We start from the raw sequence: 22,977 nt of genomic DNA, 5'->3' as shown, positions 1-22,977 counted from the left end.
AAGATTTTAACATCAGAGAAAGTTTTAGGAAACTATGTCTGTATCTCCAAGTGGGCCTTCTAATTCAGCTTTATCAATAATAAAGTGGATATTTTTATATCATCATCTGTTTATAACTTCTCACTTTATCACACTGATTCATTCAGGAAAAGAAAAGAGGGTTTTTTTTTGTTTTGTTTTTTTGTTTTTGTTTTTTTACTGGCCCTCTTAAATCCAAAATATATGGAAAAGAGATCTGGGTGGAAAAGACATCCAGATATAGATATATAGAAAAGAAATGAGACATATGGAAGAAACAGATCTGATTTGCCTTTTCTATTCTTTATAAAGCCTATACACAGTGCTTACCTATCTCTACAAATCCAAGGTTTCAATAAAATAAATGTTACTGGTAAAATAAGTACATGAATGAATAAATTAGTATTGCTAATAAAATAAATCTAGGTCAGAAGGACAAGTCTTGTGACTGAGGGAATAAAATTAATAACTATATTTACTGGGTGCTTATGATGTGTCAGACACTGGTCTAGGCCTTCATGTATTACCACTTAATTCACACAAAAACCTTACTATTATTTTATCATCCCCATTTTACAGAGAAATAGATCAAGAAATAGAGGCTTAAGTTATTGGCCAGGATTAGAAAGTTAGCAAGTGCCAGAGCTGGGACATGAATCCACGTAGCCCAGCTCTAGAGACCATGCTTCACTGTTGGGCCTTATTGCCTCAACAGAGGAGCAGCAGAAACACGGCAGAAAATTTCTATGCAGAGTATTTCAGAATCTTTGTAGAGGGGCACCTAGGTGGCTCAGTCAGTTAAGCCTCCAGCTTGGGCTCAGGTCATGATCTCACAGTTCATGAGATGGAGCCCCACATCACGCTCTTTACTCTCTGCTGTCCACACACAGCCCGCTTCGGATCCTCTGTCCCCCTCTTTCTCTGCCCGTCTCCTGCTGGCGTGTGCGCATTCTCTCTCACTCTCTCAAAAATAAATAAACATTAAAAAAAAAAAAAAAAAAAAAGCTTTGTAGAGTAAAATTCTAAGGACCGTTTCCATTAAGTTTTAATATAATTTAAGAATCTATATCCAAAAGTGAAGCCCACAAGGCTGAGAAATAAGGAAGGTGTTTGAAAGTTGTAACAATGAAAATGTTCTGAAGGAAAATGTTTAAACAGCATCTTCCTGACCAGTGCTTGAACTTGGGTTTTATTTAGACCAAATCTATCTCACAGTATATAACAGGGTAGTTATAATCAGAAATACATAAGAGAAAGTCTTTGTCACCAGAAAATTTTATGTAACATTTTTCATAGAAACGTCTAATGCTATTGAAGAAAAAAAAATGTGGTTTAGCCGCTGGCAAGTTAAAAAATTTCTTTATTAATCAGAAGCGAAAATGAGGTTAATATTTATTCTTATTTTGGGGACTTTCCTAAGGATTTTCACATATATATTCTCCTGTGATCTTCAAAGCAACAGTGAGGCTGAAAGGGGAAGTATAAATACCCTCATCTGCCAGTGAGGGATGGGGCCTCCTGGAGGTCAAGTGACTTACTTGCTCAGAAGCACATGACTCATAAGCAGCGTGACATACAAGCAGGGAATGCTGGTGTTCTGACCAGAGCTCTTTATATTATCTGCCCTACCACCCCAAGGAGAAAATGAGATCCTTGAGGGTGGGAGCTTGCCAATCTGGCACACATCAACCAATGCACACATAAATCTCTCTCTAGCTCTAGCACGTAAGCAGTACCAAATGTTTGTGAGTGAACAAACGAACATCAAGCTATATGCTAAAGGTTAACTCTAGGCTAGCCCAGACAAAACATTCATGCAAAAGAAAGCAAGATATCTGACGGGCCCAGGTTCTACACCTTCATAGTCCAATTGGATAACAGACACCCCTGAGATAAGCCAGCTGGCCATTCTCAGTCAGAACAAGGGATTATGTCCTATTACAGACATTATCTGAAAAAGCCAAGTCCTTTATTTTCAAAGTTCCATAGAAATGACTGGTTCCACTAGTGCACATTATTAAATTCTATGTCAATCAAAGTGTTTCCAAAACACTTACCTCCTCTGTCAGTTTAGTGTTGGATTTTTCTAATGCATCCACTTTTGCCTGAAGGTTGTTTACAGTAGCACTGTCAAGAAAGGAAAAAAAAAAACATAATGGTTTCTCTTGAAAAACAGAATATCCTGTACTTTCCATTTAAACACTCATCACATTTATCATTCATTGTCTAAAGTCCACAATTCGTGATAGAATTGCAGGTTCTAAGACAGTTTACAAGTGGCTGTGTGTCTTAACTGTTACACCCTGGCCACTGAAGCTTGTATTTAAGAAGTACTTGTTGGATGAAATTAAGGAGCTGATGCACGGCACAGTATATAATAATAAACTACATGAATTAAGTGCTTGCCATACACTGAGCACTTTTCTAAATTATTTTATTTACATTATTTCATTTACTCCTTTCAACAACCCTATGCATTAGGTATCCCCAAAGACAGATAACGAAGCTGACGCATGAAAGAGTAAATAATTGTCATGCTTCTATTTCACTATCAAATGTAAGCATACTTCTGCTTGACTAATATCTCCATTAATTCACTGTAGTCATTATTAGTTCTTGGTCTCCAGAGAAAATATACTTAAACTGCTCTTGAATTTTCTAGCTGGAACCAAGACTACTCAAAATTTATACTGATACTGGTATAATCATATAATAGGTCTTACTTTATTAAAATTGTTATCTTTTTAAAAGAATTGTAAGCAAGATAATAGTTAATGGATGGAGAGATCAATTTTTCTGAATTATTCAACAGTCTTTAGCATAACAAGAACATCAGTGTACTTGAGAACACCAACAGAATTTGGATCGCTCTCCTCACGAAAGAGGAGATGGTTTCATGTTCCGGAAGTTCTGAAAAATACTTAGTATTTGGGAAATTAATGGTAGTGATGGCAAAGAGAGGGTAAACTAATACTATCAATTCAATGTATAAATGACAAATCCAAGGGACCAACAAGATTAATCAAAAGGTCCCAAGGCAATGAGTGGATTACCCAAGATCACTCTTGAAATATGTGGCTGGATCTACTGAACCAAGAAGGCTGCTAGTTTCAGCTGGGTATGTCACATGGTTAAGAATTTTTAACTGAACATAGTCAATCACTAGAGTTATAATTACATACTAATCTTAAATTGCCTTTCACTAAAGGTCACCCAAACAGTTAAATGTCATTTATTTAGTGCCTAGCTCAGTGCCTGGTAAGCAGGAATTCAATTTATTTTTATCGAGTATTGTCTGAATTTATCACATGGCTCATCAGTTTACTCTTTCCTTCCTTTGCAACAAAATCCCCAGTAAAGTAAAAGTATTGATTCATTCTTTACTTTAGATGTCTGTTGAGTTCCTCTACATAGTTCTTCTGATCCAGAATTGCAGTAATTTGGCCATCTCTGGGATGGGAGGGGAGAGTTGGAGGAAAAAAACAGAAATAAAATAAACTCCATTAGAAACACCAAGATCCTCCCTCCATTAATCTTTTCATATCACAGAGAAAAGAAAATTGTAGCACAGAAACCAGAAGACAGACCTGATGTATAATACCCTCAAACAAGAAAGACTCAGAGATTTAAAAATGAAACAAAAAAATTCTCCATATTAATAAAACCTTTGCTATAGCTTAAATCCCTTAATAACTCAGGTTATAGGTATAACACTATAATTTATCAGAGGCATTTAAAAAATAAAAATTTTCATCTCACAACTGGTAGCCTTTTTAGCTTTGCTGGTATTACTTATAACAACGACTCTCCTGTGAGATCAAGACCTGAGTGGGGATCAAGAGTCGGGTGCTTAACCGCCTGAGTCACCCAGGCGCCCCTCTGAGGTCTAATTTCTAAGGGCCATGTGGATATTCTGAAGTAATTTTACATTTACAAGAGATGTAAAAGCAGTGCTGAGTTTGCGTTTATTCTTCACCTCATTACCCTGAATGTTAACATTGTACATAACCCCATATCGTATGTTTAATATTTCAAATTTTAAGAAATGGAGAATGCAATTTTCTGATCAAGAAGGCCACTTTTTCAAACACTACTTCAAGAGAAGGAGCAAGGGATTCCTTTTATAAACCTTTTTATTTTATTTTGTTAGCCCCGGAACCACACAGTAGAAAACCACTTAACCAAAACCCTTTTAGGGCTTAGCATGCACAATAGTCAGATGCTTTTGGCAAGATTCTATTAAAGCTATATCATCGGAAATTCTTCCAGCAAGTGTGTTAAAGCACTACTGCTGTAAACATTAAATGCTATCGAAGAACATTAAAGAGAAAATAAATTTAATTTTCTTTGTACATACCCTTCACTACCTTTACTGCTGTTCCCATCCTTGAGATACATTGAAAAATCTATAACTCCAACCTACAAAGAGAATTTTCAGAATTTAACATAAAATTAGATACTTTTTCCGAGGCATAATACAATTATCTCTTTCTGGGCACTCAGAACAGCAATGAAGTCATGACAGTTATTAGGAATTTTGATGAAAATGTAATGTTTTACTTTTATAGGACCAGAAGACCACATCATGCAAGTCAACAGAAGATTTTAACAAGAAAGTCAAGAGAATGCTTAATATAAATTTAAGGTTTAAAGTTTCTTTCTCTTTTGTGTCTTTCAAGTATTTTGCTACTGAATCCCTATTCACTTACAGGAATAATAGTTTAAAAATGATAATTACAAAGAGAATGCACAGTTCCTTAAAGAAGTTTTGGAAAATATGGATAAATAAAAGGATGTAATACAAAACACCCATAGTCCCAACCACCCAGATAGGACCACTGTAACAATTTGATATCTATTCTTCCAAACTTTCATTGATACATTATGTCTAAATTTTTTAGGACTGCCATGTCATTATTCAGTTTACTTATTTTTTTAATACAGGTCAAAATATCATATTTCCTTTTCCATTTTCTTAGAGTAAAATGTAACAGAAATTTGCTGTAGTATTTCATAGAGAAGGGGTGAGAACGAGTCAGAATGAAAGCAACAGCTTTATTTAGTAAGCAATTAATATGTGCCAGGCCCTGTACTAGGTGAATTACATTACTAATTCTTTTATTCCACACAATAACTATAAGACATAGATATAGATACTCTTTTTTAAATCCCTGTATTTCAGCTAAGAAATGTGAAGCAACAAGAAACTACAAAATTTATTCAGCTAGAAAATAAAGAAGCAGAATCTGAACCTAAACAGTTTGGCTTCAGTCTGTATTCTTTTTTTATTTTTATTTTTAAAAATTTTTAATGTTTATTTATTTTTGAGAGAGACAGAGACACAGTGTGAGCAGGAGAGGAGCAAGATGAGAGGGAGACACAGAATCTGAAGCAGGCTCCAGGCTCTGAGCTGTCAGCACAGAGCCCCATGCGGGGCTTGCACTCACAAACCGTTAGATTGTGACCTGAGCCAAAACCAAGAGTTGGACGCTCAACTGACTAAGTCACCCAGGTGCACCAGTCTGTACAAGATATTTTAAACAGGGGTCACAGTCAAGAGAAAAGTTGAAAAACACTCATAATACATAAATGAGTCAAATTAGAAGAAAAAACAAAGTAATTGCTTATATTCACATCAAAATTTTTAAAAATACTATTCATGACTCACAGAATTTCTCTTAATTTGGTTGGTGTAATCTGATCAACCCAAATTCTGAGCTAACAAAACTCAAGAGTGATGCACTTCGTAACTGAGCACATTGTGCATACCTGAGAGTCCAAGTCTTCTCCTTTCATACAGAAATTGGCATCAATGACGTTGAGACCCACCAAGAGACCAGCAATTATGGCTCCTTCTTCTTCCATCATGAGGGCGTTGGGTTCATAGAATTCGCTGTAAGAGAAATCCACAGAATGCTCTGTTGTAACAAAACCTCAAGAATCCAATGATGTAATCACGAGACAAGCAGAAAATGCTGGCCTCATAGTTGAATATGGGTACTATGATAATAGAGAAAAGGTTAAAAAAGGGGGGGGGATGGTCTGAATACTTTATTTTAGATAATAGGTGCATGAATAGACTCTAGATAATAGACAGTCTAGCTGAAAGAGAAGTGACCAGAATGGTAGTTTCACTGAAGTGATTATTTATACTTTCCCCACATATTTGTATTTGAGATGCAAGGGATGATTTTTCCATCTTTAATGCATCTTTAAAAAATTGTTTTTTAAAAATTTGCCTCGGAGATCTGCTTTATTTGTAGGTGGGTGTGTATCACATTGTTGTTCTAATTTGCATTTACATGATGGCTAGTGAACTTATGTATATATATATATATATATATATATATATATATTTTTTTTTTTTTTTTTTAAGTTTTTTTTGAGAGAGAGAGAGAGAGAGAGAGAGAGTGAGTCCCAAGCAGGCTCTGTGCTGCAAGCATGTGGGGCTCAATCCTATGAATCATGAGACTGTGACATGAGCTGAAATCAAGAGTTGGATGTTCAACCCACTGAGCCACCCAGGTGCCCTTACATTTATATTTTTTTAAAGTAATCTCTATGTCCAATGTGGGGCTGAACTCACGATCCTAAGGTCAAGAGTCAGTCACATGCTCTACCCACTGAGCCAGCCAGGCACCCCTCTTTTTAATGTTTACTAGCCATTTTGATTTTCTCTTGAGAAACGCCTGTTCAAATTCTTTACCCATTTTTACATTTGCTCATCTATCCTTTTTTGAAAAAAAAAAGAAGTTTTTTTAATGTTTATTTTTGAGAGAGAGACAGAGCACGAATAGGGGAGGGGCAGAGAGAGAGGGAGACACAGAATTTGAAGCAGGCTCCAACCTCTCAGCTGTCAGCACGGAGCCCGATGCAGGGCTCACACTCACAAACTGCGAGATCATGACCTGAGCTGAAGTTGGAGGCTTAACCAAATGAGCCACCCAGGCGCCCTTGCTTTTTTCTTACTGGATTGAAGGAGCTCTTCACATACCCTGATTCATATCATTTATTCAATATATGTGTTACAGATATCTCCTTTCACACTCTATGGATTGCCTTTTAATCTTGTGTCTTTTGATGAATGAAGTTCTTCATTTTAATGTAGACCAATGTATCCATTTTTTCTTTAACAGGGAGAATTATGTCTTGTTTAAGAAATTTTTGTCTACCTTATATTGTCTTCTAAAATTTTTACTGTTTCCTCTTTGCCATTTGTGTCTATAATCCATCTAGAACTTTGTGTGCTGTTTTTAAATTTAATGTAACATGTCAACTTCCTGTCTTATTGCATCTGGGTAAATGCTAAGGTTGAGTCAAAAGCCTTTCCTGTTTTCTGGGGGTATTAAGTTTTAGCCTACCCTACAAAGGACCATATATATGCCACAGTGACAGACTGAACACATGTAATAAACATCTATTCTTGGGTATGTGTGTGTGAGGTATGGGAGGAAGTATTAGTTGAACTATGTGAAATTGTCATGAAACAACTGTTTTTGATCTGCAGAAACAGCAAATTTATATGATTTGACCTCATATAAAATATAGAACATAGCAAGAAAAGAACAAAGTTCAATAAGATGTTCATACCTGAGAAGTTCCTTCTTATTGATCAAAGCTTTCATGTATTCTGAGAGTTTCTTTTGCATTAATGCCAAACGAAGCCAGGCTCTTCCTCTGCCTACTGGTGTCCTACAGAAACACATGAATCCAACAACTACAAGTAGCAGAGATAGAGGCCATAGTGGGACAGATTCACTTACTCTTGTTAATAGTCCCCAGTAATAACATGCACACCGAGGTGCTCTTTACAACCTATTCTCCCACATTCCTATGTGAGGAGTTCTGTGTGGGCTGGTGGGACTAGGGGTGTGTTTGGGACAACTGCTCTTGTGAAGAATGAATTACTGAGACTACAATTTGAAGATAAAAACCTCTGGGAGGCCCAAATGAAAATGTTCTATCACATTAGCGTCAGTAAATCCTCATAAACTTAGTGTGGATCATGTAAGTGTCCAAATACTCGCAATGTGGACACAGTCCATTTAGGCCTCTATCTGATTAAAGTTAAACCAGTTTAATTTGGGAAAATGATCAGTCCTCTTTTTGAGTTCTGAGGCAGGTTCCCAGTGTCAGTTCCTGAGGTCCACTTGACAACGGTTTTAATCTTGGCTCTTAAAACTTCATTGAACACATTCTTTTTCTTAGTTGGGTCTAGCATCCTCCCTCCTAAGATCTGATTTCTTGAGACTCTAACTGATTCCCACAAGTACTTTTTACAAAATAAGAAAAATTTTGGCATTTTAATATGAATGCAACCTCTTTTAAATCAGTGGTAATTATCCCTCACAGACACACTTCTCTTAATGTTCTATATCAGCAAGTCTCTTGTAGTAGTACATATTCATAAAAACAGCATGCATTCTGGACTGTTATGAAATAAATGATTATGGTCATCATTATCTTTAGACTTGAAGGCAATGGTTAATGTTTTCCTAGCAGAATTCTGGACCTTAAACTTACTTAAGTCCTGGAAGATCTTTAACACTTGCTGTTATCTCTGCAGCTTCTGGAACAAGCTTTTCTACCAGTTCTAGAGGCCCCCAGAAGGATTTATTTTGTCCAAGAAAAGTTTTCTTAGCTAAGGTGATAAAAACAAAGCAATGTTTTAATATCCCTTGCAACATAAACATGCCCTCCACACACAAACACATATACACACTTCTCTCTCATCTATTTAATCCTTTTTATCAGAGAATTAATTTCTGCATTATCAGACAGTTCTGAAATTATTCATGCTTTCAGAACAGATAACATTTTGTAAAAACCAAAAATCCCCCACTCCCCAAGACTCAGTCCTTCCTCTTTCAGGAAGAATTTATAACTAGACCTATAATAATAACAATAAAAGGCTTTAACAATATAGTACTTAAAGCTGTGTGGTATTAGTGAAGAAAAGAGTCCAATGGGAAAGAATATGTAACCTGGAAACAGGCTATTAACGACTGGGGAGGGAGCAGGAAGGAAGCAAAGTGAACTAGACCAGGTTCTGCCCTCAAAAGCTTATGGTCAAGTGGAAGAACACAGAAGCAAGACTCAGGAGATATGAATTCTAGCACTTGCTCTGCCCCCACTCACTGTGTGACCTTGGGCAAATTACCTCCCATTCTAGGCCTGTTTCCACCTGTCCAACAGAACTGCCGTATTGGACTAGATACTCGTAATGTCCTTTCCAGCTCTAGCATTTAAGGATTTAAGCCCTGCATGTCTTTTAATTCAACCACATCCCTGTCTCCTTGTCTGTGCTCTTATAGGGTGCGTTCCAATAGATTAATATTATTAATTCAAGCCTCTTATTCTTTGGCTCCAGAAAGAACACTTTTCTTGAACACGTATTGCTAGAAAATAGCTGTGTGCACATTTGCATTCTGGGGCCATGGCCTACCCTTCAAGCCGTGTTTCAGGCAATGTTCCATCACCACGAAGAACTGCTGGAGGGGTGCATAGTCTGAGTCCAGAGTTCTTCCCAGGTTCAAAGCTGATTCAATCAAGCCCTTGATACTCAGCTTGGCCATGTTCATCAGGTTCATGCGTTCGTTAGCCATGAGATAATTAGGATCTACGGCCAAAGAGGGAGAGGATGGAGCCTGGTTAGTGGAAACAGCACATTTAGAAATTCAATGTTTCATTGTGTTGACGTTAGCATCGAAGGTGCAAAAGCAATGGTGGGTAGGACTGTTGGGTGTCTTGGCAAGAATGGAGACAGTGGTTTCGTATTCTCTGCCAAGTACTTGCTGTTAAAAAAAAGAAAGATGCCAGTTTCCCTTAGGAATATCCTTGATGCAACAGTGAAAATTACTTATTTTATCAAATTTCAACCATTGAGTACAGTCTTAATAATCTCACCACCACCTCTGCCCTAACCTAACCTGGGTGCCCATCCTAGCTCACTATTGCACAACCTTCACACTGGTCTCTGTGATTCCACCCTGGCCCTGCCCACCTCGTTCTCTACATAGTTTGTGAAGTGCTCTAAAAATTAAAGGCAATGTAGAAAAAAAAGTACTTAAACTTTGTTCCAAGTATACGATTGACATTTATGTTAATTAGCATTATTATTATTTAAACTAAACATTACATAAACTAAAAATAATTAACCGTATTAACTCCCAAAATTTTAAGACTTAGCATAGAGTGTGATAAACTATTTGATGAAAGGGACTAAGTACCACATTTTATCCGACAGAACTCGGCACAATCCAGGCACCTTCTACCTTCACTTACTGGGGCCTACACTGTGTCAGGTACTGTGGGCTGCTTCTGACAGTTAACAATTTCAATCCCTCCTTATGTCAGGCTGTGAGACAGTTACCAGTAGCACCAACCTACAAACGAGGCTAAGAGTGTGGAAGAGCCAGTCCCTGGGCCCAGCCAGTAAGAGACAACAAAGCCAGAGTTCCAACTATATAAATCTGGCTTTGTTGTGCTGTTCTCTGAGGTAGTAGTTTTAAAGAAAAAAAAAGTCAGAATTGGTATATATATTGCCATTAATTCTTCCTTGCACAACAAATCAAATGTGACTCTCTTTCCTCAGGGCAGGTAAGTGTTGAGACCAGAATAAGCTCACAAGGTGAAATGCACAACAAAACTACCCCCTAAAACACAGCCGCTAAAACCAGTTTTATCAGACATTAATTCCCAACTTTGTCACTGGCATTTATGTGCACTCCAGTGTTTCTAACCTCCCATAATCACTGGAAGAAATGAATGGGATAAACGTGTGTGGGTGTGCATAAATGTTTGTGGACAGCAACTAGATTCTGTTTAACCTCCCAATAGATGGCAAGAAAATGTCACTGGAGAGCTGGATTGGAGACTCTTGCCAGAATGGTGATGGATTTACATTTCTACATTGCCTCATGTCATTCTTCTTACAATCAGTAGCAACATGTTCAAGACATCTGTTTGTGGCCTGGGGTGCATAAACCATGCAGAAAGATGAACTAATGCCTAGGGAAATTAAATTCCTAATACCTCGGACGACTTAGTATGGTGCTATACCCTACTGAACTAATCTACATCAAACACAAACAACCCATTCATTCTTTAGAATACTGCTCTCAACTTCTGCACTACTGTTTTGGCCAGATAATTCTTTTTTTTTTGAGGGGGTGTGGGGTTGTTCTGTGAATTAAGTTTAGTAGCAACCCAAGCCTTTACCCACTAGGTGTCAGTAGCATCCTCCAGTTATGACAACCCAAAATATCTCCAGATACTGCCCAATGCCTGTCTCCTGGAAGACAAAATCAGGTTGCTACCCCACTGAGAACCACTACTCTAAACAAATAAAAGAAGGTCAAACAAAAATCAGGGTAATTTGACATTAGGCATAAAAAGCTCAAAAGACTTCACTGCTCATTATTAATTACTTAATGCAGAAGGTAAAATGTTTATTATTTAATGCTTATTATTATCATTTTTGGGTTGAATAGTATATAAGAGTATGGGCATTACAAATCATTTTAATTACGTTTCCTGGTTAGTACGGAATCAAACTACTGAAAATAATTAGTACTTAAAATTAATTATTTCTTTGTTCCATTTTGTAATGTTGGGTACTAGTAAAGATCACCAAATCACTAACTTAATTTGTCACAAAATAAAAAATAATCTATTCAATCAGTTTGTTACTTGTCTTAAATCGTACTCGAGTGTAAAATGATTTTGTGGAACGAATATATGCTGTTAAAAAGGGTTGCAGTAACCCAAAGGGAGCATGGAAGGACTTCTGGGGTTCTGGTTTTTGGTGTGAAATTGTTGAGTGTGTGAAAATTCATTACACTGAATACTTACAATGTGGTATTTCCTGTATATTTTATAGTTTTAACCATAAAAGTTTTCATTTTCAAGTTTTGTTATATTGTATAACCCAGAAATTTTTTTTTTTTAATGTTTATTTATTTTTGAGAGAGACAGAGACAGAATGCGAGTGGGTTAGGGGCAGAGAGAGAGGAAGACACAGACTCCGAAGCAGGCTCCAGGCTCTGAGCTGTCAGCACAGAGCCTGACGCGGGGCTCAAACTCACGAGCTGTGAGATCATGACCTGAGCCGCAGCTGAACGCTCAACTGACTGAGCCACCCAGATGCCCCCCAGAAAATGGTTTTTAAAAGTGCATGGCTTTCAGGGGTGCCTGGGTGGCTCAGTTGCTTGAGCGTCCGACTCTTGAGTTTAGCTCAGGTCGTGATCCCAGGGTTGTGGGATCCAGCCATGTGTCGGGCTCTGCACTGAACGTGGAACCTACTTAAGATTTCTTTCTCTCTCTCCCTCTGCCCCTCTCCCCAGCTTGTGCATGGGCTAAAAAAAAAAAAAAAAAAAAAAAAAAAAAGTGAAAAAAAAATGCATGACTTTCACAATGTTATGTCATATTTTTTCTAGGAGAAAAATAACTAAAAACGTTTAACAATGCTAACATTTAACACTATTATTTCAAAATCTGAACTTCTGTTCATTCATTCATTTTTTTCTATAAATAGCGACCATCTACTGGGTGTTAGATATTTAATGCTGGGATTCCAGAGATAAAAGACCTAGTTCCTGACATCAAAGTGCTATTTATCAAACTTGGTTTACACAAATGTTTGGAGAATGAAAACAGGGCAACTTACAGAGAACACTTGAAATTTCACAATAAACATTACCATCTTTGACAAAGATCAATTTTATTTCAGAACAAATAAAATTAAAATGTTTTTATATTAGGTCAAGTATCCTCTTTCTATGGAATCAAATGCAAATTTTATATAAATTTTAAGGCTAAGATACTAGATGCGATATTAATGTAAAATTTGAGACACACCGTATACAAGTCTAATACAATTTCTTCTGCCACTGGATGTGGAAAAGTTTGAGAGTCTGTGTAAACGTACTGTAATAAGAACACTAACAAAAGTATACACAGGATATTATGAGAATATGCACAGAAGAAAGCTACCTGACCTGGCTCCCTTTTTCCTTCAAAAGAACTTTTTTTTAAGTTTATTGATTTATTTTGAGAGAGACAGAGACAATGTGAGTAGGGCGAGGGCTGCCAGCACAGAGCCTGATGCACGGCTTGAACCCACGAAACTGTGAGATCATGATCTGAGCTGAAACCAAGAGTCAGATGCTTAACCGACTGAGCCACCCAGATGCCCCTTCCCTTCAAATTTAAAGGGCAGGTATGTATATATTAAGTTCTCAGAGATGAGGCTATTTGGTTTTAAAAAAATATTTATTTATTTTGAGAGAGAGAGTGAGAAAGAGAGAAAGTGAGAGACAGTGGTGAGGGGCAGAAAAAGAGGGAGAGAGAGAATTCTAAGCAGGCTCCATGCTGTCAGCGCAGAACCTGATTCGGGGCTCAAACTCACAAACCGTGGCTTGAAGTCACAAACTGTGAGATCATGACCTAAGCCGAAATCAAGAGTCAGATGCTCAACTGACTAAGCCACCCAGGCACCTTGAGACTGTTTTTTTTTTCTCCAGCTAATAAAATGTTTTTAGTCACTCTGTAGCATTTTAAGAAAATTAAGAAATACATATTAACATGGCTAATTCTGAACACTGTACTGAAGGTGAAAGAATGCAATTAAAGAAGATAAACAAATTGGAGACATACAACCTGTGAAAGAGTGAGTCAAACATTACTCCTCTCACACGTTCTGATTCTACACCCAGAAAATCAAACAAAATATGCAAAAAAATATAATTCATTAAGGTAACAGTGTACAAAATTAATATACAGACATTATTAGGTGCCATACACATCAGTAACAGAGGGTGAGACTTTTGAGTTCAGTCTTTTTTTTTTTCTTTTTTTTTAATGTTTATTTATTTTTGAGACAGAGAGAGACAGAGCATGAATGGGGGAGGGGCAGAGAGAGAGGGAGACACAGAATCTGAAGCAGGCTCCAGGCTCTGAGCTGTCAGCACAGAGCCCGACGCGGGGCTCGAACTCACAGAGTGTGAGATCATGACCTGAGCCGAAGTCGGAAGCTCAACCGACTGAGACACCCAGGCACCCCAATTGAGTTCAGTCTTAAAGGACAGAAAGACATTGGTTTGGCAAAGAGCTGGGAAGGGAGCAGAATGGAAGGAACAGCTGGGGCAAAGGCACTGAAGAATGAAAAGAACTTGGCACATTAAGAAAAACAAAATGGAAAAAGTGCCATAGTTTATGGTACATATGAGTAAATGCTGTGAAATGAGATGAGGGAAATAGGTAAAAGAGAGACTGCTGAGGATCTTTGTTAAGGAGTATGGATTTTACTTTATCAGTAAAGAGTTTAATGAGAGGTGTGATGTCACAGATTTGAATCTTATTTATTTTTTAAAGTTTTATTTATTTAAGTAATCTGTACACCCAACACGGGGCTTGAACTCATGACCCCAAGATCAAGAGTCACATGCTCTTCCGCCTGAACCAGCTAGGCGCCCCACAGATATGAATTTTAGAGAAGCCATTGTCACAGCCACATGGAAGACAAACTGGAAGGGTGTTAGAACTCAACGCTGTGGAGCAAGTAAGGGTCTCCTGCAATAGTTGGGGAGAGAAACAATAAGGGAAGAGCCGTCGGAGCTGTGGGGAGAAGAGGGAATTAATTAGCTCTGGGGGCTGTTCTAGGGGTAGAATGTCAGGATTTCAGGACTTGATGACCACTTAGATGTGAGAGGAGGAGGAGGAAGAATGGAGAGTAATTTTCTAGTTTTGGTGAATAGATGGGTAGGGGTACAAAGCACCATGGTGGGGAACACACCAGGAGCAGTGGACTAAAGAAACTACAGAAATGACTATAGTTACAATAATCAACTATATTAATTGATTTTCAAACCAAAGTTCTTTCAAGAATATGTGTATGTTTATTATAGGTCTTCAAGACTGCTAATTTCTATATGAGGAAATATTAATGAACTTTACAGAGTAATGAGGCTCATTTAGTTAATAGTGATGACAAAAGTGAATCCAAAGTCACATAACTAAGAGTGACACTGAGTCACACTGTTCTGCAAACCCATCATCTGACCAAGACCCCATTCCATCTCTTTAGTGAAATGACTAATGTTCATACGGAGAAATCTTGAAATATTTTAAGAATAATTGAAGAAAATTAAGTTATACTTAACATATATTAATATTAAGTATGTTATATTGTACCCAATTCTGGGTAAGTTGGGAATAATTTGTATGTAACACAAGCAGTTACTCTTTAGAATTTCCTGGTTATTTGACAGATCAAAAATTTAGACTATATGAGAAACAAAAGTTGCCATACAGAGATTTTCAAAAGATACCTAAGAACATTAACATGAGATTAAAAACGACAAAATAACAAAGATATAGAGAGGAAAGCTTACTGTGTTCACAATGTTTGAAGGCCAATAATTCCTAAATAAATCTATTTTCAACCTTTTCTGTAATATTTCTTTTTTTAACGTATTTATTATTATTTTTTAAGTGTTTTATTTATTTTTCAGAGAGCACGCAAGTGGGGGAGGGGCAGAGAGAGAAGGGGACAGAGGATCCAAAGCGGGCTCCGCACTGACAGCAGCAAGCCCAATGCAGGGCTCAAACCCACGAACCGCGAAATCATGACCTGAGCTAGACAGACACTCAACCAACTGAGCCACCCAGGTACCCCTGTACTATTTCTTAAAAACTGGGCATAGAATTGCTAGTCCTTGATAGTGAACAAATTACTGAAAGCACTAGAAGATCTTATAATAAAACACAATTTGACTATTCTAATGACACTTGAGAATCATGAACTTTGACTCAATCCTCATTTAAAAATAATCAATAGATGGGGTACCTGGGTGGCTCAGTCAGTTAAGCGTCCAACTCTTGGTTTCAGTTCAGGTCATGATCTCATGGTTTGTTCCAACCCCATGTTGGGCTCTGCGCTGACAGCGTGGGGTCTGTTTGGGATTCTCTCTCTCTGTCCCTCCCCTCGCTCACTTTAATAAATAAGTTCTCCAAATAAATAAGTAAACCTAAATAGTATTAAAAAAATAATCAATAGATGGGGTGTCTGGTTGGCTCTGTCGGTAGAGCATGCAACTCTTGATCTCCGGGTTGTAAGTTTGAACCCCATGCTGGGTGTAGAGATTAACTTAGAAATAAAATATTTTTAGGGTGGCTGAGTCGGTTAAATGTCCAACTTCAGCTCAGGTCATGATCTCATGGTTCCAGCCCCAGGTCGGGCTCTGTGCTGACGGCTCAGAGCCTGGAGACTGCTTCACATTCTGTGTCTCCATCTTTCTCTCTCTCTGCCCCTCCCCCACTCATGCTCTGTCTCTTTCTCTCTCTCTCTCAAAAATAAATAAAAACATTAAAAAAATCTTTTCAAAAATGTAAAAATAATCAAGAGTCTTAGGACCCTTAGATTATCTATGTACCCATATCTATCTATTCTCCTTAATGCCATTCCAAATACCATACAAAATTCTACTCGAGTAATAAAGAGGAAGTACACTTGAGTAACATTTTGTCTGGTTGAAATCTTAAAGACGTTAGTCAAGAAAATTTAACAACAAATTTGTTTATCCTTATTGCTACCTTTCCTTGGTAATAGCGTAATCAAAGATGTGCTTCACTAAAATCCATCCTTATTATCAGGAACACTATATCCACCCACTACTCTTAATCTGTTTGATATTAATCACTTCTTTGTACCAATTAACTTATGACACCAGGCAAGGAGTCTCATTTCTTTGGGGCTTCAATATCCTCATCTGTGAAATGAGGGTTAAGCTTGTTCAGTAATTCTTTTATCTGGTGGAAACAACACACACCCATATCGATCCTAATGACTCCCTGCAGCACCAATTTTCAAGGGGTCGGGGGAGTATATTATTAACTCTGGAATGGAGAGAAAAAACAGGTTTTGGAAAACCCCACAAATGACCCTGATACCAAATGAACTAGATCCTTGCCACTGCACATGTAGCCCTGGCATCAAAATTGGCATCACCTGGAAGCTTTTGGAAATGGGAGGCCTTAGGCTCCAATGGTACCACTGAATCAGGTTCTGCACTTTAACTCGACCCGAGGTGATCTATATATGCATTAAAGTTTGACAAGGCACTGACCTACATGACTCTTCCAGCTCTAGCATAACTTAATTCCATGATTTCACAGAAGCTTCCTCAAAGGGCAACCAGTAAACACATATACCAGTGGAAAGCCCCAGGAAGAAGGGGTAATAAAAGATTAGAACAGAAATAAACAGCATATTAAAGTACTGAGAAAATCAATGAAACCTGAAGTTGGTTCTTTGATAAGATCAACAACTGACAAATATTTAGCTTGATTGACCAATAGAAAAAGAGAGAAGACTTAAATTGCTAAACTGAGGAATGAAGAGGAGACATTATTGTTGACCTTACAGAAACAAAAAGGATTGGAAGGGAATACTACTGACAACTGTATGCCAAAATATTAGACAACCTAGACAAAATGAACAATTTCTAACAAAGATACAGATCACCAAAACTGACTTAAGAAACAGAAAATCCATAACAGGTAAAGATACGGAATTTGTCAGTAAAAAAAACATCCCACAGAGGTGCCTCGGTGGCTTAGTCAATTGAGCATCTGAGTCTTGATTTCGGCTCAGGTCATGATCCCAGGGTCGTGGAATCAAGCCTCACATCAGTCTCAACATGGGCACTCTCTATCTTCCTTTGCCCTTCTCCCCTGCTCTCTCTCTCTCTCTCTCTCTCTCTTTAAAAACAAAACAAGAAAAAAAAAATCCCACAGAGAAGAAGCTGGAACCAGAGGGCTTCATTATTGAAATCTATCAGACATTCAAAAAAATAAAGAATGAAAATAACCCTTCATAAACAATTCTAAAAAACTGGAAGATGGAACATTTCCCATTTCATTCTATGAAACCAATTATTACCTTGGATCAAAATCAGGCAACTATATATAAAAAAACTATAGATTAATAAATACCTCTTATGAATATAGATGCAAAACCCTCAACAAAGTACTTACAAACCAAATCTAGCAACATATAAAAAGGATTATACAACATGACCAAATGGTTTTTTAAATGACACCAAAAGTGGGGCACCTGTGTGGCTCAGTCGGTTAAGCGTCCGACTTTGGCTCAGGTCACGATCTCATGGTTCAAGGGTTTGAGTCCCACATTGGGCTCTGTGCTCATAGCTCAGAGCCTGGAGCCTGCCTCACATTCTGTGTGTCTCTCTCTCTGCCCCTTCCCCACTTGTGCTCGCTCTTGCTCTCTCTCTCTCAAAAATAAGTAAATACTAAAAAAAAATAATAAATGACTCCAAAAGCACAGCAACAGAAAAAACAAACAACTGGATTTTATAAAAATTAAAAAAATTTGTGCTTCAAAGGACATCATTAAAAAGTGAAAAGAGAGCCTACAGAATGGGAGAAAAAAATCACATTATATCCAATATCTAGAATATACAAAGAACTCTTACAATTCAACAAAAGACAACCCAGTAAAAAAGAATGGGCAAAGGATTTGAACATTTTTTTCAGAGAAGATATACATATAAATGGCAAACAAGTACATGAAATAATGCTCATTGGGAAAATGCAAATCAAAAACACAATGAGATACCACTTCACATTCACTAAGATGGATGTAATAAAAAAATTTTTTTTAAAGGAAAATAACAAGTGTTGACAAGAACGTGGAGAAATTGGAACCCTAGTTCACTATTGGCAGGAATGTAAAATGGTACAGCTGCTTTGGAAAACAGTCTGGCAGTTCCCCAAAGGTTAAACCATAGTCACCAATATGACCCAGCAATTCCCCTTTTAGGTGTATAACCAAAAGAAGGGAAAACACATGTCCATATAAAACATATAAAGTTGCATGTTCATAGCAACTTTACTCATAATAGTCTAAACATGGAAATAGTACAAATGTCCATCAATTGATGAATGGAGAAATAAAATGTGGTATGTTCAATGAAATGTCATTCACAGCAATAAAAAGGAATGAGGTACTGATACATGCCATGTTATGTATGAACCTTGAAAACACCATGCTGAATGTAAGAAGCCAGGCACTAAAGGCCCCATGTTTAATGACCATTCACATGAAATGTCCAGAACAGGCAAATCTACAGAAACAGAAAGTGGGTGAGTAGTTGCCAGGACCTGGGGGAAAGAGGGATAGGAACTCAATGGTAATAGATATGTATAGGGTTTTTTTTTTTTTTTGTAGGGTGATGAGAAGGAGAAGGCTCAGTAGCTCAGCACTGGTCTTGTATAGGGTGATGAGAATATTCCGGTAGTCGTGATGGAGGTACAACTTTATAAATATAGTAACTACTAAATGATACAGCTGAGAGTGGTGACTCTTATGGTATGTGAATTATATCTCAATAAGGCAGTTCTTTCAAAAAACTAGAAACTTGCTGGAGGGGAGGGGGGCAGGGGGATGAGTTAAATAGGTAATGGTTATTAAGGAGAAAACTTGTTTTGATGAGCACGGGGTGCTGTATGTAAGTGATGAGTCACTAAATTCTTCACCTGAAACTTACTGTTACACTCTATGTTAACAAACAAGAATTTAAGTAGCAACTTGGAAAGAAAAAACAAACAAATAAATAAAATTAGGAAGACAATAGCAGTATTAAAAAATTAAAAAATAAAAAAACTAGAGACTTAAGATATATAATAATGTATATTATGTATGGATCCTGATTTGAATAAACCAATTAAAAAGAGACATTTAAGACAAGCAACCTTTGAAAATGAGCTGAATAAATAGTAGGTACTATTAAGAAATTATTGTTAATATCGAAGTGCTTACAAGTGGTAAGGAATACTGTTTGGAGTTTTCTTTAAAATGCAGATCTTCTGGGGCACCTGAGTGGCTCAGTCGGTTGAGCATCTGACTTCAGCTTGGGTCATGATCTCATGGTTAATGGGTTTGAGCCCCGCATCGGGCTCTGTGCTGACAGCTCAGAGCCTGAAGCCTGCTTTGGATTCTGTCTCCCTCGCTCTCTGCACCTCCCCCGCTCATGCTCTGTCTCTGTCCCTCAAAAATAAATAAATGTTAAAAAAAAATTTAAAAAATAAAAATAAAAAAATACAGATCTTCTTCAAGATACGATGGGGTTACATCCCAACCAATGCATTTTCCATTGAAAATATCATAAATTAACACCTAACCTTTAACAGACCTAGCCTACCTTAAACATACTCAGTCACATCAGCCTAGAGGTGGGCAAAATCATCTAACAAAAGCCTATTTTATCACAAAGTGTTGAATACCCCATGTCATTTATTAAATACTGTACTGAGAGTGAAAAATGAATGGCTGTATGGCACAGGATGGTTTTAAGTGTATCAGATGTTTACCTTGTGACTGCATGGCTTGACTGGGAGCCACATTTCTCTGCTATTGCCCACCGTCATGGGAAAGCTTGGGAAAAGGTGAAAATTCACAATGTGAAGTATGGTTTCTACTGAATGAATATCCCTTTCACACCACCATAAAGTAAAAAAGTCATAAGTTGGGGGTTGTAAGTACTCCAGGAACAAAAATATGGAAATTGATGAAATAAGATCAGCAAATATTGACAATTATTAAAGCTGGGTGATGGCAACTTTAGGCTTCATTACTCTATGTAGTTGAAAACTTCCATAATTAAAAATAAAAAAGAGGTTCTGTTTTCTTTTGCTTCAGGTCAAGGTTTAACTGCCAACCTCCAATGAGAAGACTACCTCTATACTGTTTTCCCATCTCTGAAAATAACCAAAACCCCCTTCTGATTGGCATTAATACTGAACTGAATGATCTTATTTGGTGATTTAATGTTTCCGAACCATTCTTTTATATACTATCACTCATTCTTGATAAGGCATTGTGAACTTTATATGTATATCCTGAACAAAGAGCTCCTAAAACCCTTAAAATTTCCTAAGTGATAAGAGCCATAGAAACATCTTTTGTTATATGTGGTTTTTGTCCCTGACTCCTGAAATAGCTCCAGAGTTAAGGGTAAAAGAAGCATTTTTGGAAAGTCCCTAAGGATGGGGGCTGGTTACCCAGGAGCAATAGCCATGTGATTAAAGGGTTGGAAGTTTCAGCTGTGCCCCACCCCCCAACTCCAGGGAGGGGAGAGGGGCTGAAGATTGAGTTCAGTCATCAATGACCAATAATTTAATCAATCAGGCCTATATAATGAAACTTGCATAAAAATCCTAACCAAAAGGGATGAGACAGCCACTGGGTTGGTGGACACACTGAGGTGCTAGGAGGGTGAAGCACCCAGAGAGTATGGAACCTCTGCGCTCCTTCCCACACACTTAGCCCTATGCACCTCTTCCACCTGGCTGTCCTTGAGTTGTATTCTTTTGTAATACACCATAATCTAGCAAGTAAACTCTCTTCCTGAGGCCTGAGCCATTCTGGCAAATTATCAAACTTTATGAGAGGGTCACAAGAACCTCTGATTTAGACCTAGTTGGTCAGAAGCAGAGGTGATAACCTGGCCTAGCAATTAGCATCTGAAATGAGGGGGCACCTTGTAGGAGTAACCTCCTAACCCGTGGAGTCTGCACTAACTCCAGGTAGATGGTGTCAGAATTGAACTGATGCTAGCGAATTGGTTGGTGTGGGAAAATCCCCCGCATAATTGGTGTCAGAAGTAGTGTGAGCAGTAAAGGAAAAGTGTTTTTCTTTTAGGCATCCACTATCTTTAATGTTTAAAAAAATTTTTTTTTCAATGTTTTTTATTTATTTTTGGGACAGAGAGAGACAGAGCATGAACGGGGGAGGGGCAGAGAGAGAGGGAGACACAGAATCGGAAACAGGCTCCAGGCTCCGAGCCATCAGCCCAGAGCCCGACGCGGGGCTCGAACTCACGGACCGCGAGATCGTGACCTGGCTGAAGTCGGACGCTTAACCGACTGCGCCACCCAGGCGCCCCTTTAATGTTTAAAAGATGTCCATTTACATACACTCTTTTCCAAGAGTTTCCTATGAAAATGCACTGGTTTCTTCTTCATTAGGCTCCCATATCATAATATAATCAATTTTTGTTTTGGGAGCTTCCCGAACTCAACACCACAGAAGAATACCTAGAAAATTTCCGGGAACATTTATAAGTTAGGACAACAGTCAGTCGTCTCTGTTTTGAGGCAACATAAGAAATTTAGGAGATAAGTACAAACCCAAAAGTTCCTTGCTTTGCTCAGCTTATTCCATAGAAATAGTTTAAATGTTGAGGGCACCACTGTGACTTAGGACAGCTAGAGCTCTGATCTAGAAGAGTTAGATCTCCATTTCTCACATTCCCTGACACTGGGGAAATTTCTCATTTCTTTATATTTTACCTGTAAAATGTTGGGAGAGACAATCCTCCTTGGCCCTCTTGTGCCATTACACATCTTTACTGGGTTGTATCAAGACTGCAACAAGACCGGGGCACCTGGGTGGCTCAGTCGGTTAAGCGGCCGACTTCGGCTCAGGTCATGATCTCACGGTCCGTGAGTTCGAGCCCCGCGTCGGGCTCTGTGCTGACAGCTCAGAGCCTGGAGCCCGTTTCAGATTCTGTGTCTCCCTCTCTCTCTGACCCTCCCCTGCTCATGCTCTCTCTCTGTCTCAAAAATAAATAAGCGTTAAAAAAAAAAATTAAAAAAAAAAAAAAAAAAGACTGCAACAAGACCTTGACCACTCTTTTATCTGGGTCATCTGTCAGGGCTGTTTATGCAGCTGATAGTCATGAGAGGTGAGGCTTTCTTACTGCTTCCTATAAAAGCAATGGGTTCTTGGGGCGCCTGGGTGGCGCAGTCGGTTAAGCGTCCGACTTCAGCCAGGTCACGATCTCATGGTCCGTGAGTTCGAGCCCCGCGTCAGGCTCTGGGCTGATGGCTCAGAGCCTGGAGCCTGTTTCCGATTCTGTGTCTCCCTCTCTAGACTCT

At 38.1% G+C, this 22,977-nt stretch overlaps 1 protein-coding gene across 10 annotated transcripts in view; it reads right to left on the bottom strand.

Annotated features, from left to right (window-relative positions):
* Positions 1–22,977, bottom strand: part of RUFY3 (RUN and FYVE domain containing 3) — an 80,679-nt gene that overhangs the window by 19,312 nt on the left and 38,390 nt on the right. For all 10 annotated transcript variants that reach the window (XR_007457787.1, XM_049630594.1, XM_049630590.1 and 7 more), the window contains 7 exons: positions 9,464–9,637; positions 8,542–8,659; positions 7,609–7,710; positions 5,788–5,911; positions 4,376–4,437; positions 3,403–3,468; positions 2,076–2,145 (listed from right to left, as the gene is read on the bottom strand). Coding sequence is in view for 9 of the 10 variants with exons in the window: in XM_049630594.1 (XP_049486551.1) it covers positions 2,076–2,145; positions 3,403–3,468; positions 4,376–4,437; positions 5,788–5,911; positions 7,609–7,710; positions 8,542–8,659; positions 9,464–9,637 (716 nt within the window). In the remaining variant the exon portion in view is untranslated. The remainder of the gene's footprint in view (positions 1–2,075; positions 2,146–3,402; positions 3,469–4,375; positions 4,438–5,787; positions 5,912–7,608; positions 7,711–8,541; positions 8,660–9,463; positions 9,638–22,977) is intronic.

The sequence above is a fragment of the Panthera uncia genome, chromosome B1, assembly GCF_023721935.1.
Source record: "Panthera uncia isolate 11264 chromosome B1, Puncia_PCG_1.0, whole genome shotgun sequence".
Taxonomy (NCBI): domain Eukaryota; kingdom Metazoa; phylum Chordata; class Mammalia; order Carnivora; family Felidae; genus Panthera; species Panthera uncia.
Note: the sequence above shows the minus strand (reverse complement) of the source record. Positions and strands in the feature narration are given on the sequence as shown.